At 36.7% G+C, this 16,324-nt stretch overlaps 1 protein-coding gene across 5 annotated transcripts in view; it reads left to right on the top strand.

The window, feature by feature from the left end:
* The window catches only part of PIBF1 (progesterone immunomodulatory binding factor 1), a 174,007-nt gene that overhangs the window by 24,858 nt on the left and 132,825 nt on the right, over positions 1-16,324 (top strand). For all 5 annotated transcript variants that reach the window (XM_037528944.2, XM_054701530.1, XM_054701531.1 and 2 more), the window contains exon 6: positions 12,784-12,917. In XM_037528944.2, coding sequence (XP_037384841.1) covers positions 12,784-12,917 — 134 coding nt within the window. The remainder of the gene's footprint in view (positions 1-12,783; positions 12,918-16,324) is intronic.

Below are 16,324 nucleotides of genomic sequence, written 5' to 3'. Positions count from 1 at the left end.
ATTTTTCATCTATGTTCATTAGGAAATTGGTTTATTTGTGTGTATGTGTGTGTGTGTGTGTGTGTGAGAGAGAGAGAGAGAGAGAGAGATTGAGAGAGAGAGAGAAAGAGAGGTATGTCTTTGTCTGGCTTCAGTATCTGAGTAAGGCTGGCCTTGTAAAATGTGTTGGAAGAATTCCCTCTTCCTCAATTTTTGTGAGTGTTTAAGACGGATAGATATTAGTTCATCTTTGAAGGCTTGTGTAGAACTTGCTAGTGACACAGTGAGTTTGGGGGGAGACTTTTGATTACTGTTTGTGTTAGCAGGCAGGCAGAGGGGTACCTTGGGACCTCGAAACCTGCACACTTTAAGTGTCCAAACCTGCGTACTTTAAGTGGATTCTGCCATTGCTGCATAAAGACAAAAACATATGCTTAGTGTGTAAGACCTTCAATAGAAAAGAACCTTAGTAGAATTACTGTGCATAGAGGGAAAAAAAGAAAAGATAAAAGTTGCCAATAAAACACCCAAAGTTACCTATCCTTTGGTGGGTAGATGACCAGCCAAACAGTTGTTCCAAAGTTGGGTCATTGAGACCTGAAGCGTGCCACAAGTCTAAGGCACATTGTGGCAGAGAAGCATAAGAAAGGCAGAAGAGGCAAGTCTGGAAGGAAAGGAGTAAAATCAGTGTACAAGTCAGGATAAAGTCTGCCATTGTCAGCCTCCCCAAAGGCCTCTCACCCATGTCTCTGAGGAAACAGTTGTTTCTGCCCAGAATCTATAGTTGTATTTGCAGTGGATGGGTAGAAGTTAATTTAATAGCCATTACTAGAAGAAAGAGGAACCATTTGACAGTTTTGCTTTATGAACAATGAAGAAATAGCTAGTTTATACATGTAGACATTTGGCTTTGAAATCCCCTTTCTTTTTCTGAGAAGTTACTTAGTGTCATTGAAAACTCTCAGCATGGTTAGTTTTCTGCTGATATGTATGATGCCATTTTAAACATTATTATGAAAAATTTTAGAAGCAAGAGACATTATTAGACCTTGAAAAAATATACTGTTTTGAACACTATAATCTTGATTGTTTTCACTCCTTACCTTTAATAATATTGGATTCCTTGTAAAGCCATAAAATTTGGAGTTAAGAAACTATAATCTGGTACTTGGGGAGGTAAGTTTACTATCTGGAACATAAAAAGATTAGGATATGTCATTTAAATACCAATAGCTAGGAAAAATGCTATTGAAGTTCATAAAACCACAATACAGATAAGATGAGGATTAACTTGGAATGGGATAAAGCCAGGACAAATATTAGAAGGTACTATTATCTCATAGAACAAGTAATAAATTAATAGAAACTTGAAGGAGAAGGCAACAGACAAGAAATAGAGCTACCTCAAAAATGACAGGATAATGACAATTCTGAAGTTTACCTGAGAGAAACTAAGATATTTGTTAACTCTCTCTCTGTGTTTTGAGATTTGCCATCAGAAAACAAGCTTTATATTTACCAAGACTCAAATTTCTAGTTTGTTGTCCCCGAAATGGTCTTAATTTTTTTTGTACCACATGATGGCAGTATATAACCATCTATTTCTGTAACCAGTTCCAGGATACTTAGAAATTCTTGTCATTTTTAACCTGCATTATAATGTAGTTATTTTCATTTGTGATCTTTGTTTCATATCAACTACCTAAAATCAATCCAGCACTATTTTTTCCTAGTAGAGTTCAGTAGATCTATACCTGGGAGAAAGAAATGAAAGGGGGGAAAAAAACTTTTCTGCCATAGCTCGTACTTTCAGATCAAAGGTTTCCCAACTATTACACCTAAGGAAAACATTCAGAGATGTGAAGCCCTCCAAATGCATGGTTTAAGTTAATTCTGTTTTTCTATATATAATGTGCTAATTTATGAAAGACATGAAGTGAAAACTATTTTAGAAATTTAATATTATGTGATATTTGACTTTTAAAAAAGAAGTCACTCTTCCTCAAGTGCTAATTTTAGTGAGAGTCTGAGGTCTTCTTTCACAATTTTTTTTTTCAGATCTTCAGTTATTTTGAAATAATATCTAGATTCCAAGACTAGAAATTAGGGCTAATTTTTTTTTTTTCTTCAAGTTTCGTGTTTATTTGTAAGTGCCAATAATGTAATCTATTTATAGCATATTTGAGCTGTGTTATGAACTAGCTTGTGTATGGTAGTTAGTGTTTTTGAAAGTGCTATATGCTTATTTCCTTATGAAATCTTTATAGCTGTTAGAACTTGCAACTGTAGCTAAGCTATGTATAGCTGTTTTGCTACTTATACAGTTATTTTTGAATGCTGATTTCAAAAGAAAGAATTGTTAACAATACTTTATAAGGCATTAATGAGTCTATATTTATTAAAATTATTAAGTTTCATGAGGAAATGGTAAAATATTTTTCTCTTATGAGGAGCTTGGTAACTTGGAAACAAAAAGAATGTTTTGTTCAAAATAACTTCCCTGTTTGGAAACAAAAATTGTACAAGATTTCCTGAGGCTCATCACATTAGATATTCATGTATGAGTAATCTAGTTAATTATATTTGTGTGAAAATGAGATATTTCATGATAGATAATTTGTTATTCAGGTTTTTATTTTTCAGGGAGTGTTAACTATTTTCTGAAATTTCTATTTTACCCTGCCCAAATAATAAATTTAAAATTCCTGTATAAGATACATGTTTATGGTGCTATTCATCAGCTTTAATTATATTAGTGCTTCTAATAGATTCATCATTAAGTAATAGTTTTGCCTCTTTATATTATACATAAGGTAAATAAGCACTGCTTAAAATTTAGATTTGTGGATACTTGCATAGGTTCTGATTTTGGTCACATAAAAATTATCAATTATAAATAAGCCTAGGATTCTAATGTGACAAGTTCATGGACCATGAATATGTTTTTATATTTATTTATTTATTGAAGTAGAAATTCCTTGAATTCTCAATATTTTTGTTTTTAATTTTGTATTATTAATGATATTACTTGTATTCAATATAATTACTATATTTTAATGTAGCTAACATGTCCAAGAATATACTAGAGCAAACCTAGTTATAGCATAACTACTTCAAGTTACTAAAACCTATTTCTTGTCTACACCTCTGGAAAATGTTGCTTCTTCACCAACCTGTATTTTTACAAATAATGTAAATGACTTGACAATAAAAGTGCATGAGAGGGAATAAAGTTCTTGGGAAAGCTATAATAAAGGCAATTTTAAATACGTTGTTATCAGGAAGAAATTACCTTTAGCTGATTGTTTTATACATGTTATATCAGCATAGAAGCAACTTTTTAAAAGAGTAATATTAATGACCTCATCTTTTCATCTGCCATTGTGTTTATAATCTTAGATAAATCCAGGAACACTTAATTTTTAAGATAGTGTTAACTTATATGTAGACTATAGAGAAACAAAACAAAGAGTCAGATAAAACCAAACTAATAGAAAACTGACCAGAGTCAAGGCTCAAAGAGGGAGACGAAGGTAACCAGAGTGGAGGTAGCCCTGTGGACTATGGTGGAGCACTCTGGGTGCTTTGGTTATGGGTGTGGTGTGATGACTTGCCTTTGTGATACTGTGCCTTTCAAACACAGATAGTGCTGTAAACCAGTGTTACCTCAATAATTAAAAAAAAAGAAGCACTTTTAGATCAAAGAGGAAATTTAAGAAACAATGAAATTAAGAATATTTTATGTCAAAATCCTTGAGACATGTAAAACTATTCCAGAGAGAAATGTATGTTATACATTTAATGTTAAATGTATTGCATTAGAATAAGATGGAAAGTAAAGACATGCATAGCCATCTTAAAAAACTGGGGAAAAGGAACACAAAGAAGAGTTTGGAATCCACTGTAAGGTAACAGGACTGAAAACTGAAGGAAAAATGTCCAAAAAAAAAAAGTAGAATACTAAAATTAACAAAAGTAGAGAACTTCAGTCAACAACTGCCATTGAATTATTACAAAATAAAGCTGTACTACTGATGAATTTTCCAAACTCGCAATTGGATTACCTCAGATGGATTCATGGCTAATTTTTATAAGGACATCTGACTCCAGTTACTTAAACTATACCAACTGTTAAAAAATAGTGAGAAAAGGATGAGAGGTAGGAAAAGATGAAGGGCTGGTTCAACGACGATTCCAGTATGTATTTCAAAACTAAAATGATTATGATCAATTATATGTTATTGGCATAGAAACATCAGACAACTGTAGAATAGAATATAGAAATAGTTCTAATTATATACCACAGTAGTGGTAACTTAATTCAACTGAAGAATTAAGCTGGGACCCTTATTTATTATAAGGATCCTTATTTACTATAAACATCCTGGTACAACTGAATATTCATCTGCTGAGGAAAAAAGTTGATCTTAACATTTTTAACGTATGCACATGTTAATCCCGTTGAATTTAGATTTCTTGAAAAAATCTAGGTAATTACTTGATCAAAACAGATACGGAGCCCAACGGACCTCCAGGTGATATGGGGAATACTTTATTTTCACTTCTAACTCAAATTCAACATTTCCTTCAATTAGCAATAAAAACAAAAACCACAGTAAGATTGCCAGTACCTATGACTGTCCACATTGTAAATCAAGTTTTTTCATATTACAGTATAGTTATTGCAAGTCTCTTTAAATAGAATTTGTGCTCCTCACTACTTCAACATTACTGTAGTTGTTTGACACTCCCCCTTACTAAATCTCATCTTTTTGATACATTAATAAAAAGGACATATATAACTTCTTAAAATATTTTGAAAACTTTATTTCAATATAATTTGCTTCCTTTGTAATTCTGTGTATTTAAAATTTTTCTTTTAGAAAAAGTCTCAGGGGTTCACAGATCTCACTAGATTACCAGTGGATCCGTGATAACAAAAAGTTAAGAATCCCTAACTTAGGTAATTATCAACAGTGCTTGTCAAACCTTAATATCGGCAAGAATTGCCTGAGCATCTGGCTACACTGAACAGTACTGCAGTTCTGAGATGGGTTTAAGACTTCATAGTTAACATATTCCCAGATGTATTTATTAGCACTTTTGGCCTATGCCAGTTCATGGACAGTACTGTGAGTAGCTGAGTTCTGGAACTGAGCTAGCAGTACAGTGATTACAGCAACATGTGTCTATTTAAATTTAAATTTTAAGGACTTAAAATCCATTTCCTTAGTCTTACTAGGCACAGGTGGTTAGTAACTACCTTATTGGATGGTACAGGTAAAGAACATTTTCATCGTTGCAGAAAGTGCCACTGGACGGTGCTGTTCTAGAGGTTGGGATAATCTTAGCCAAGTCAGGAAAGAAAATGCTTTTTTAAAAAGAGAGAGAGAGGGCCTCCCCGGTGGTGCAGCGGTTGAGCGCTGGGTTGCGAAGCTGCCCGCGGCCTCTGCGATGCCGGTTCGATCCCCGGCTGCTTCCCGGCCACCGGAGGAGGGTCCCGCATGGCGCGCAGACCTCTCCTGCCGCCCGCTGCTCCCCTCAGCAGTGTACTCGGTCCTTCTGCCTGCTCTGCTCCCCGCTCTGGCTCTGGTGAATTCTCTCACCCTCCCGCACTTCTGACTGTACCCAGTGCATGTATAAACAAACAAACAAATAAAGAAAGAAAGAAAACATGCCTCTATAAAAAAAAAAAAAATAAAATAAAAAGAGAGAGAGAAAAGGCCTCCCTAGTGGCGCAAGGGTTAAGACGCAACCTATGAAGCTGTCCACAGACACTGCAGCACAAGTTCGATATTCAGCCAGCCAGAGAGCAACCCACATGGCGCAGCAGACCTCTCTATCTCGCCCACTGCTCCCCTCAGCAGTGTCCTCCGTTCAGTCTGCCTATTCTGTCCCCACTCTGTCTCTGGTGAATCCTCTCACCGCCCCCCCCCCAACAACTCTGGCCCATACCCCAGCTCTTTTATGCATAAATAAATAAATCTTTTAAAAAAAAGTTAAAAATAAAGAGGGAAAGAGAAGAAAAGATATTATAGGCAAAGTTTAATCTTTATATACACAAGTGAGGGAAAAATTAAAATGCAGATAATCAAAAGTTAATACCAGCATTAGCTAAAACTCTTACAAATAAACAAGGGAAAAAATACACCCAACAGAAAGATGAGCAAAGACTATAAATAGGCATTTCACCCAATTCTCACATTTCCCCCTCCCATTTCTAATACAAAGATTCCTGCAGAACTTCTCCCCCACTTTCTCCTGGTTGAAGCCCTTTGTTTTACTTCTAAAAAATGTTTGTGTAATGTACAAAGAAACCTTAATTGAATTTTTACAAAGTTAGCACACCTGTTTAACCACTACCCAGATCAAGAAATAGAAGCCTCTTTCATGCTCTTTCTTAAAAATCTTGGAGAAATTTCTGTGTATATGTTGCACAGATATTGTTTCAGATTATTTTATTTGCAGATTTATGATATTTAATTCAGTTGGAAATGGATAATTTATTAATCAGTCTTTAAAGTTAATTTTTCTACATCTTGAGTTAATTTAAATGCTAGTGCTGCATACATTGTCCATTCATATTTCAACATTAGTTCATTCTGCAAACATTTCTAGTGTAACTACTGTGTAAGGGTTATTGGGTATTCAGAGATAAGGCAGGTCTTCAAGGAACTCCAAGTCTTATGTGGGTGTGGGGAAAGGTGAGGGTTATAGGCAAGACAAGAAAACATGTGATTACAGTGACAGATTTGCTTTTTCAGACTAGAGATAGCCTATTAATTCCTCATGTGAATGATTTAGGAGATGGAAAAGATGACATTATGACTCGGTATCAGATTATGGAAAACTTCCTTAAATTTTTTCTCTTATGAGGGAGACAAGAAATGATTGTTCACAGCACATGTGGTATGTTTTCTGACAGAGGTGATAGCAGGTGCTGTGGGAAAATAACAGGCAGACATGTAACTCAGATTTGTGGCGTGGTGTCTTCCCAGAGATGTTGAGCATAAGTCCAGGAAGAATGCAAATTAGCCTTCTTTTCTCTTTAGCCTTAACCTCAAAGTTCTACACAGTCATGAGGTTTACTTCATGTTTTGTTTTTTTTTTTTGGTAAAGATTTATTTATGCATACAAGAACAGGGTTACAGGCCAGAAATGTGGGGGAGCGGGAGAGAGGGGGAGAAGATTCACCAGAGACAGAGTGGGGAACAAAACAGGCAGACTGAAATACACTGCTGAGGGGAGCAGCAGGTGAGTCAGGAGAGGTCTGCTGCACCATGTGGGTTGCTCCCTGGCCAGGGATTGAACTTGTGCTTCAGTGGCTGCATAGGTTGTGTCTTAACCCCTTGTGCCACCAGGGAGGCCCAGGTTTACTTCATTTTGTGGGAAGCTGCTATTTTTTCCTATTTTTTCAATGCTATGCCTTAATCTAATTTATTTGCTAATAGTAAGCGAAGCATATTTTTTAATATAATAATCTTATATAAGAAGGAAGTTTTCAGTTGAAAATCCTAAAGAAAATCCTAAAGAAAAGTATTGGTGGTGTGTGTGTGTGTGTGTGTGTGTGTGTGTATGTATATTCCTAACTGATTTTCTACTCCTGGTCATATGGTATTAATACTTTAAATTTTTTTAATTTATATGAGTATGCAGGTGTTATACATATCCATACATGTACATAATATTGATAGATATAAGTATCTAGCTTAGGGACTCTCTGGACCACAAGTTTATACGCCATATATATCAGGAAAGTTGTTGATATCCTCTCTAGAGCTTTACAGTTTTTGTTTTTTTTTAAAGATTTATTTTATTTTATTTTATTATTTTTTTTAAGACTTATTTATTTATTTATACAAGCACACTAGGTACAGTCAGAAGCGCGGGAGGGTGAGAGAATTCACCAGAGCCAGAGCGGGGAGCAGAGCAGGCAGAAGGACTGAAGTACACTGCTGAGGGGAGCAGCGGGCGGCAGGAGAGGTCTGCGCGCCATGTGGGACCCTCCTCCGGTGGCCGGAGAGCAGCCGGGGATCGAACCGGCGCCGCAGAGGCCGCGGGCAGCTTCACAACCCAGCGCTCAACCGCTGCGCCACTGGGGAGGCCCTAAAACTTTACAGTTTTAAATATTGGCACTTTCATAATCATAAAAGCTCCTACTGCTTTGGCATTTGTGTAATCTGGAACCCCACCTTATAATCTCCCTCATTTGCAGATCTGGAACATTCTTTTTGGTAGAACCTTTGCTCTAGATTTATTCATCTTTTCCACCTTAGCTCCTGCCTGTGTTATTTCTTTGATTTACCCATAACCTTGGCCTTGCATTTTATTTATCTTCTCATCTTTAGTGATAGCTTCTTCTCTACCTTAGCACACAGTCTCATGGCCCATATTCTATTTCTTGTCACCCAGAACTGGCTGACTTCTGAAATTGCAGACTGATCACTGAACATATTTCTTTTTTTAAAAAAGATTTATTTATTTATGCATATAAGAACTGGGGTGCAGGCCAGAGGTATGGGAGGTGAGAGGATTCACCAGGCACAGAGTGGGGAACAGAACAGGCAGAGCCACTGAAATACACTGCTGAGGGGAGCAGTGGGTGAGACAACAGAGTTCTGCTGTGCCACATGGGTTTCCTCCCCTGCTGGCGATCGAACTCATGCTGCAGTGGCTTTGGATAGATTCATAGTGCTGAGTCTTCACCCCTTGCGCCACCAGGGATGCCCCCACTGAACCTATTTCTTCCTTTATTTCTACTTCTCTCAGTTCTACTTCTAACTTAAGAGAATTTTCAGCTCATATAATTTATTTCACTATCAGCCTCTTCCTAAATTGATCTCCTTCCTTCTTGATTATGTTCACTTCTCAGCCTTTTTCTTAACACTATTCTCTAATTCCTCTCCAACTACCCTTTACCAACCTTGCCAAACAAAATCTTGACTCTTCATTTCATCAACTGGGCACTACTAGAGATCTCATAGACAGTAGTGAGCATTAAAAGCTCATTGTTGCCAGCCTCACATGGGCCCTTACATTGTGCTATAATTCTGACTTTTTCTAGTCTTATCATTTCTCAGAAGATTGTTTAGTCACCACTCTCCTCACATCTCCCACCTTTCTACTGTCCTCTCAGCAGATCACTTTGTATGTCATTTTATAGAGAACTTGGAAATCCTCAGTGAGAATTCCCAGTTTCCTGACACCAAACCTACAAACATACTTACATTTGCACTTGTTTGTTCTTAATGTTTGTAGTGGGGTTAATCTTGCTTTAAAGGTGTGGAAGGACCACGTGTCTTTAGAAACCAAGTGTATAATATTAATATATCCAGCAGTAGGATGGACATCCAAATTTAAGGTTTTTTTATTGTTAATTTTTTTCCCAGATTTATTTATTTATTTATACAAGTACTGGGGTACAGGCCGGAGGCGTGGAAGGGTGAAAGAATTCACCAGAGACAGAGCAGGGAACAGAACAGGCAGAAAGATCAAAGTACACTGCTGAGGGGAGCAGCAGGTACAACAGGAGAGGTCTGCGGTGCCATGTGGGAATCTCCCTGGCAGGCCGAAAATCGAATTGGCACTGCAGAGGCTGCGGACAGCTTCACAGTGCTGCGCTCAATTGGCTGCACCACTGTGGAGACCCCAAATTTAGGTTTTTAATACTCTGTATCAGCTGGAAAAAACCCTGCCATGATAAAAATGGCTTCTTAATTAAGTCTCATCTCCACAAATGATCTCTGGCTCCATGCCAGGTAAAGCCTAGTGAGCATTGGAATCATCCTCCACAATATCCTGTTCGTTCTTTTGCTGTCAGTTCTTTCCTATCAACATTTGAACATTTCAAACCTGTCCTATCTTTTACAAAACCTTCATTTATCCCTGTTTTCTTTAGCCACTATACTTTCTCCACTTCTAAAGTGAAAGGAGAATTGCCAACAATTTTGCAGTTTGATAAACTTATATTGGAGTCCTTACCCAGCCACGTACAAGCTTTGAGATCTTAATCCTCTCCAAGCCTCAGTTTCCTCATCTATAAAAATGAGGGTAACACTTATGCCCAGTTATAAAGTTAAATATTAAGTGAGAGACTGCATGTAAAATAACACAAAGCAAGGGCATATTGAGTATTCAGATATATTTGCTTTAATCTCTGGCAGGCTGTCTTCTTCATGCATTGGTTGGTAGGTTGGTTCGTTGGTCGCTTTTCTCAGTAGTAGTCAACACTACTGACTTCCATTCTCCTCAAAGCACTTTCTTTCTTTTTTTTTTTTTAAAGATTTATTTATTTATACAAGAACCAGGGTACAGGCCAGATGTGCGGGAGGGTGAGAGACAGAGCTGGGAGCAGAACAGGCAGGCTGACTGAAAAACACTGCTGAGGGGAGCAGCAGGCGAGACAAGAGAGGTCTGCTCACCATGTGGGTATCTCCACTGCCGACGGGGATCGAACAGGCACTGCAGAGGCTGTGGACAGCTTCACAGCGCTGCACTCAACCGCCTGCACCACAGGGGAGGCCCTCAAAGCACTTTCTTTTACAGTTGTTCCTGACACACAACCCCAGTTTACCCTTTAATTCTATGAATACTCCCTCAAACTCCCTGGGCATTATTTTCTTTGCCCACCCCATAAATGTTTATATTCCCCATGTTTATGTTCCTCAGAATTCTGTGCAGTTATTGAAGAAATGCTGTCAGTGTGGCCATAATCTCTGGAAGTCAAAATAAATGGAAGACATTGTTATGATAGATAGTGATCATTTCTATGTGCTAGGCATTTTCATAAACATTTTACATGTTGATAATACTCTTCACAATACCTCCATGAGGTAGATGAGAACACTAACCTGCTAACAGATAACCCCCCTGAAGTCTTACCTTAGGTAATTTAATTCTGGTGGGTTAAATTCTGGAGCTTGACTTCATAACTATAACACTACACACTTCCAGAATACTTACCCAGTTAATAGTGTTTCAAAGGGTAAGCATTCTTCAAGGAAACTAAGGCATCTTCTGAGACTTAGGTCTGAAATGATGTATTTGATGATCCTTTATGGTAGTGATGGAGTATCCTCAGTTGTGATGTATAATAAATTCCATATAGTAACACTCCACTTTCACGGAGATCATCAGTGTTGGGAAAAACATATTAAAGCAAAACACGCTGAATATATTTTTATTTCTCGAATAGCCCTTTTGTAGAAATTTGGGAGTTAACATTTCAAAGTTATGTTTAATATTTTAAAAAGTGAAAAACAGTATCTTACTCATCATTCTATCTACAATGTCTAGTGCAAGACCAGTCACTTAGAAATAATTCATCAGTATTTGTGGAATGCTGCTTAAGTAGAAATGACTTGGGACAGCATGTATTTAACATGACAGGTTCTGAGGGTGGAGCTGACAGTTGCTTATAAGATCTAATGAGTTCACAGTGGGAGTATAAGAAGGAACTCTGTCTTTGTGCCCTGTTTCTCTTCATGTTCCCATGTATTGATACATTAATTTCTTATTTGATTTACTCAAAAGCATGTATTTTATTCTTTTTTTAAAGATTTATTTATACAAGAACTGGGGTACAGTCAGAGGTGCGGGAGGGCGAGAGAATTCACCAGAGACAGAGTGGGGAGCAGAACAGGCAGATGGACTGAACTCACTGCTGAGGGAAGCAGCGGATGAGGCAGAAGATATCTGCTGCTCTATGTGGGTTTCTCCCTGGTGGGCTGGGAATCGAACCCATGCTGCAGAGGCTGCGGACAGCTTCACAGTGCGGCACTCAACCCACTGTGCCACCGGGGAGGCCCATCTATTTTATCCTTATTGTATATCAAGTACTATGTAAAGTGGTGGAGATCCAGTGGTAGATAAGGTGAAATCCTGCCCTTAAAATATTTACTCTCTGGTAAGGTATATAGAAAACTAATTCAGTAGCACAAATATCTTCATACTCTTTGCAGGACTGGGTTTTAGTTTTACATTTCCACACCCTTCCCCTCTCCCATATTTCTATAATCCCTTTTTACTGCTCCATTAGAAGGAAGATCAATGTAGAAATACATTCCCAGTGCCGCAAAATTCCTTTTTTGCCGAATACCACACATGAAACTCACTGTATGGTTAATTTCTTCAGTAACTCTTTGTCATTGTAGATATTTGATATTCATGTGGCTGTTCATCTCTAAATAGTGAGAATAGGACCTGTGTTTTATTTATTCATTTCTGAGTCTTTAGCATCAAATAGTAACTCAGTAAATGCTGAAAAATGTCATTTAATGTTGGCAGTCATGTATTATTTTAATAAACAAGCATAGTTGTCCTATTTTTTTAATGAAAAACATTTCTTAATAGCTTAATTTTTAAACAAATAAATGTACAGACTCTTCTGTGAGTTTAAGATTACCTGTTTTTGAGTAGGGAACAGTTACTAAACTATTAATCAGGGACACTACAGGAGAGGGGAAGGAAGAGGGATCAAAACGGGAGGGATTGTGTTCTTACACAAGGAACTGTGGTGATGGTTCAGGGGGTGAATTGGTGGTGGGAATTTTACAGGGAATACAACTGAGAAGAGAAAGCATGCATTGTTCAAAAAGGAAAAATGATGTAAAATATATATAAAATTAAATTTAAAAGTACCTACTTCATACAGTGGTAATAAAAGCAGAAATGATACCCTCTAAAAAGAAAGATTAAGAGTGTTTTTTTAAATTACAAAGATATTCACAGCTCACAGAAGAATTCAATATAGGACTTGATTAACTATGTTTAGTTTGCAATATTTTATCATATTTTTGTTTGTAGACTTACGAAGAAGATCGAAGAAACTACTCTGAGGTTCAAATTAGATGTCAGCGTTTGGCTTTAGAATTAGCAGACACAAAACAGTTAATTCAGCAAGGTGACTACCGTCAAGAAAACTATGATAAAGTCAAAAGGTAAGTAATTATAGATGGCTTCTGAAGTTCTCATTTTTGACATGCTTCATGGTTACCTGGATTCTTACCATCAGCACTGTTAATTGTTTTATACCTTATTCTTTTTCTGTCTCCATAGTTTTGTTTGTTTTTTTTTTTTAAGATTTATTTATTTTATTTATCCAAGCACTGGGTATAGTCAGAAGCGCGGGAGGGTGAGGGAATTCACCAGAGCCAGAGCGGAGAACAGAACAGGCAGACTGACGAAATACACTGCTGAGGGGAGCAGCAGGCGGCAGGAGAGGTCTGCGTGCCCCCATAGTTTTGACTCTTCCAGAATGTCATATAGATGGAAGCCTTTTCAGATTGGCTTTTTTCACTTAAAAGTGTACATTTAAGTTTTGCATGACTTTTCATAGTCAGATAACTCTTTTCCCTTTAACACTAATAAGATTCCATGGTCTAGATGTATCACAGGTTTTTTTTGTTGTTATTTTTAAAGATTTATTTATTTATTTATACAAGCACTGGGTACAGTCAGAAGCATGGGAGGGTGAGAGAATTCACCAGAGCCAGAGCGGGGAGCAGAACAGGCAGAAGGACCAAGGTACACTGCGGAGGGGAGCAGCAAGTGTGGCAGGAGAGGTCTGAGCACCATGTGGGACCCTCGCCGGTGGCCAGGGATTGAACCCGCACTGCAGAGACTGGGGGCAGCTTCGCAGCCCAGCGCTCAACCGCTGCACCACTGGGGAGGCCCTGTATCACAGTTTTTTTATGCGTTCTATACCTGACTGACAGAAAAATCAAATACTGTAAAATATAAACAACAATGTGAAAATTAATAAAAGAAAAAAATAAATAACCACACAGCTCTAGAGCTGTCAACCCAGGCATTCCAGAAGAACACCGTAGCATTATGAATCAATACTTATATAGGAAGCAGAATTTGCAAAGTTAAAATTCCATTTAATAGAAGTTTTTCCATCCTTCTATAATAAATAACAAAGCCTTTGAGTGTTTTTCTAGAAAACTTCCTCTGGAAGTTAAGAGTAAGTAATCCACAACGCAATGATTGGAAGGGCTAAGACATATGTCCCCCTCTTTTTGATGGAGCCAATAAAAATGCCCCAAAGTATGCAGAACCACTGGTTCTAACCTGAAAGGAAAAAACAAAAACAACTTTGTCAGATAGTATCATAAGCAATTAAATAAAATTACTCTCAAGCAATAATGTGATAAAATGAAACAATGTGTCTATATATGATATACTGAGGACATATTATCACTTCTGTAGTATTCTGCCCAAAATGCTGAACCTGAATCTCATCATAGCAAAATTTCAAACAAATGAAATTGAGGGACATTTCATAAAAACACTTGATCTGCATTCTACAAAACACAATGTCATAAAAGACAAAGACTAAAGAACTGTCAAGGCTAAAGAATACTAAAGACACATGACATCCAAATTCAGTGCATGATAATACATTAGATTCTAGACCAGGAAAAATATATTGCTATAAAGGACACTTTTGGTACAGTGGCAAAATTTGAAAATGGATTATATATTAGGTATAAAATTATATAATTAGGTATATAATTATAAGTGTATTAGAGCTAAGTCTCCTGAATTTGCTAATTATACTCTGATTACATAAAAATAATCTTTAATCTTAGTAAATTCACACTGACTTATTTAGGAATAAAGAGACCTAATGTCCTTGTATAACTCCTAGTTAGTTAAATGAAAAAAAATGCACATATGTGTGTGTGTGTAAATGCGTGCAACTATTTATATGTGTATACATAAAGTCATGATGAATTTTTTGTTTTTCAAGCAAAAACGCATCATGACTTTTCTGACAACCCAGTATATTCTTTCATGTATATAAACAACAGAGTGGAGAGGAATATATATAACAGCATGAATTTAATAAGTAGTAGTAGTAAATTTGACAAAATGTTAAAAATTGATACATAAAAGTATTTTGAAAAACATGATATAGAAGCACTAAATTCACTAATATAATTAGGGGGTGTAAGGAATTGTAAGGGAATATAGGAGACTTTAGATGCCTCTATTCATATTTTTTAAAGAAAAAACAAAATGTTAATGCAAATATTAACATGTTAACTATTACTGACTATAGCGAGTTCATGATTGTTTTTGTTGTATCATGTTTTGTAAACACTTTTTACATTAAAAAGACATTGCAAAGGGCCTCCCTGGTGGCGCAGCGGTTGAGCACTGGGTTGCGAAGCTGCCCGCAGCCTCTGCAGAGCAGGTTCGATCCCCGGCTGCTCCCCGGCCGCCAGAGGAGGGTCCCACATGGCGCGCAGACCTCTCCTGCCGCCCGCTGCTCCCCTCAGCAGTGTACTTCGGTCCTTCTGCCTGCTCTGCTCCCCGCTCTGGCTCTGGTGAATTCTCTCACCCTCCCGCGCTTCTGACTGTACCCAGTGCATGTATAAACAAAACAAAAAAAAACAAACAAACAAATAAATAAATAAAATAAAACATGCCTCTATTAAAAAAAAAAAAATTAAAAAAAAAAAAAAAGACATTGCAAAGGAAGCATGATCATTACCTTGTGAGGATAAAAATATTTGCTCATAAAAGAACAGAATATTTAAACTAATGTTTATATAAATAAGTAATAATATTAAAACTAATAGTCATCTTTAGCTAGTGGTTTTATTGGTGATTGTTATTTTTAACTGGTACCACTTTGCTCACTTTTCTTCAATAAATACAATACTTTATTAACCAGTAGAAAAAAGTCATCTACATGAATCATAGAAAATCTAATGAAAAGAAAAACACTCTCCATGGAAATTCAAGGTGGGTGGATGAAATAAAGTGCAAAAGCATTGATTCTGACTGGAAAGGATAAGTTAAGAGTTGGCTTATCTGTATTTCTGCTTATTTTTTATGATACATATTGTAGATTTTTGTCCAATTCTTGGTTTTATAGTCTCTGGGAAAAGGATGGCCTGAAATAGAAATTAGAATCTCTGGATAATCACACACAATTTGTGAATGAAATAATCACAAGAATGCCTGCCTGTCTATCTGATATGCAATCCGAGTAATGAGTTATAAGGGCTTTTTGACCTTCCCTGCACTGAAAGCCTAGAGCCATCTATAAATTCTTTAAAGGTTTTAGCTTCAAGATAAGATTGGAGATGATTAGTGAAAAGATACCAGACTATACCTTAAAAAGTTTTATTATTTATTTTACTGACTAGTGTAGTTTACATATTTATTTTCTAAAGATAATAAACTCACATTTTTTTTAATCTGAGCAAGGTCTTGAACAGAGAATTCCTTTTAAATTTGAAAAGTAGATACTTTATTGTTCATAGAATGACCCCAAAGCCCCACTATTCAGTTTCCTGAAATATAGTCAACCTTTTTAAATATTTGTTGT

The sequence above is a fragment of the Talpa occidentalis genome, unplaced genomic scaffold (genome assembly GCF_014898055.3).
Source record: "Talpa occidentalis isolate TD23 unplaced genomic scaffold, MPIMG_talOcc4v2.1 talOcc4.5, whole genome shotgun sequence".
In the NCBI taxonomy this organism is placed as follows: Eukaryota; Metazoa; Chordata; class Mammalia; order Eulipotyphla; family Talpidae; genus Talpa; species Talpa occidentalis.
The sequence above is the reverse complement of the archived record's forward strand: the minus strand, read 5'-3'. Positions and strand labels throughout refer to the sequence as shown.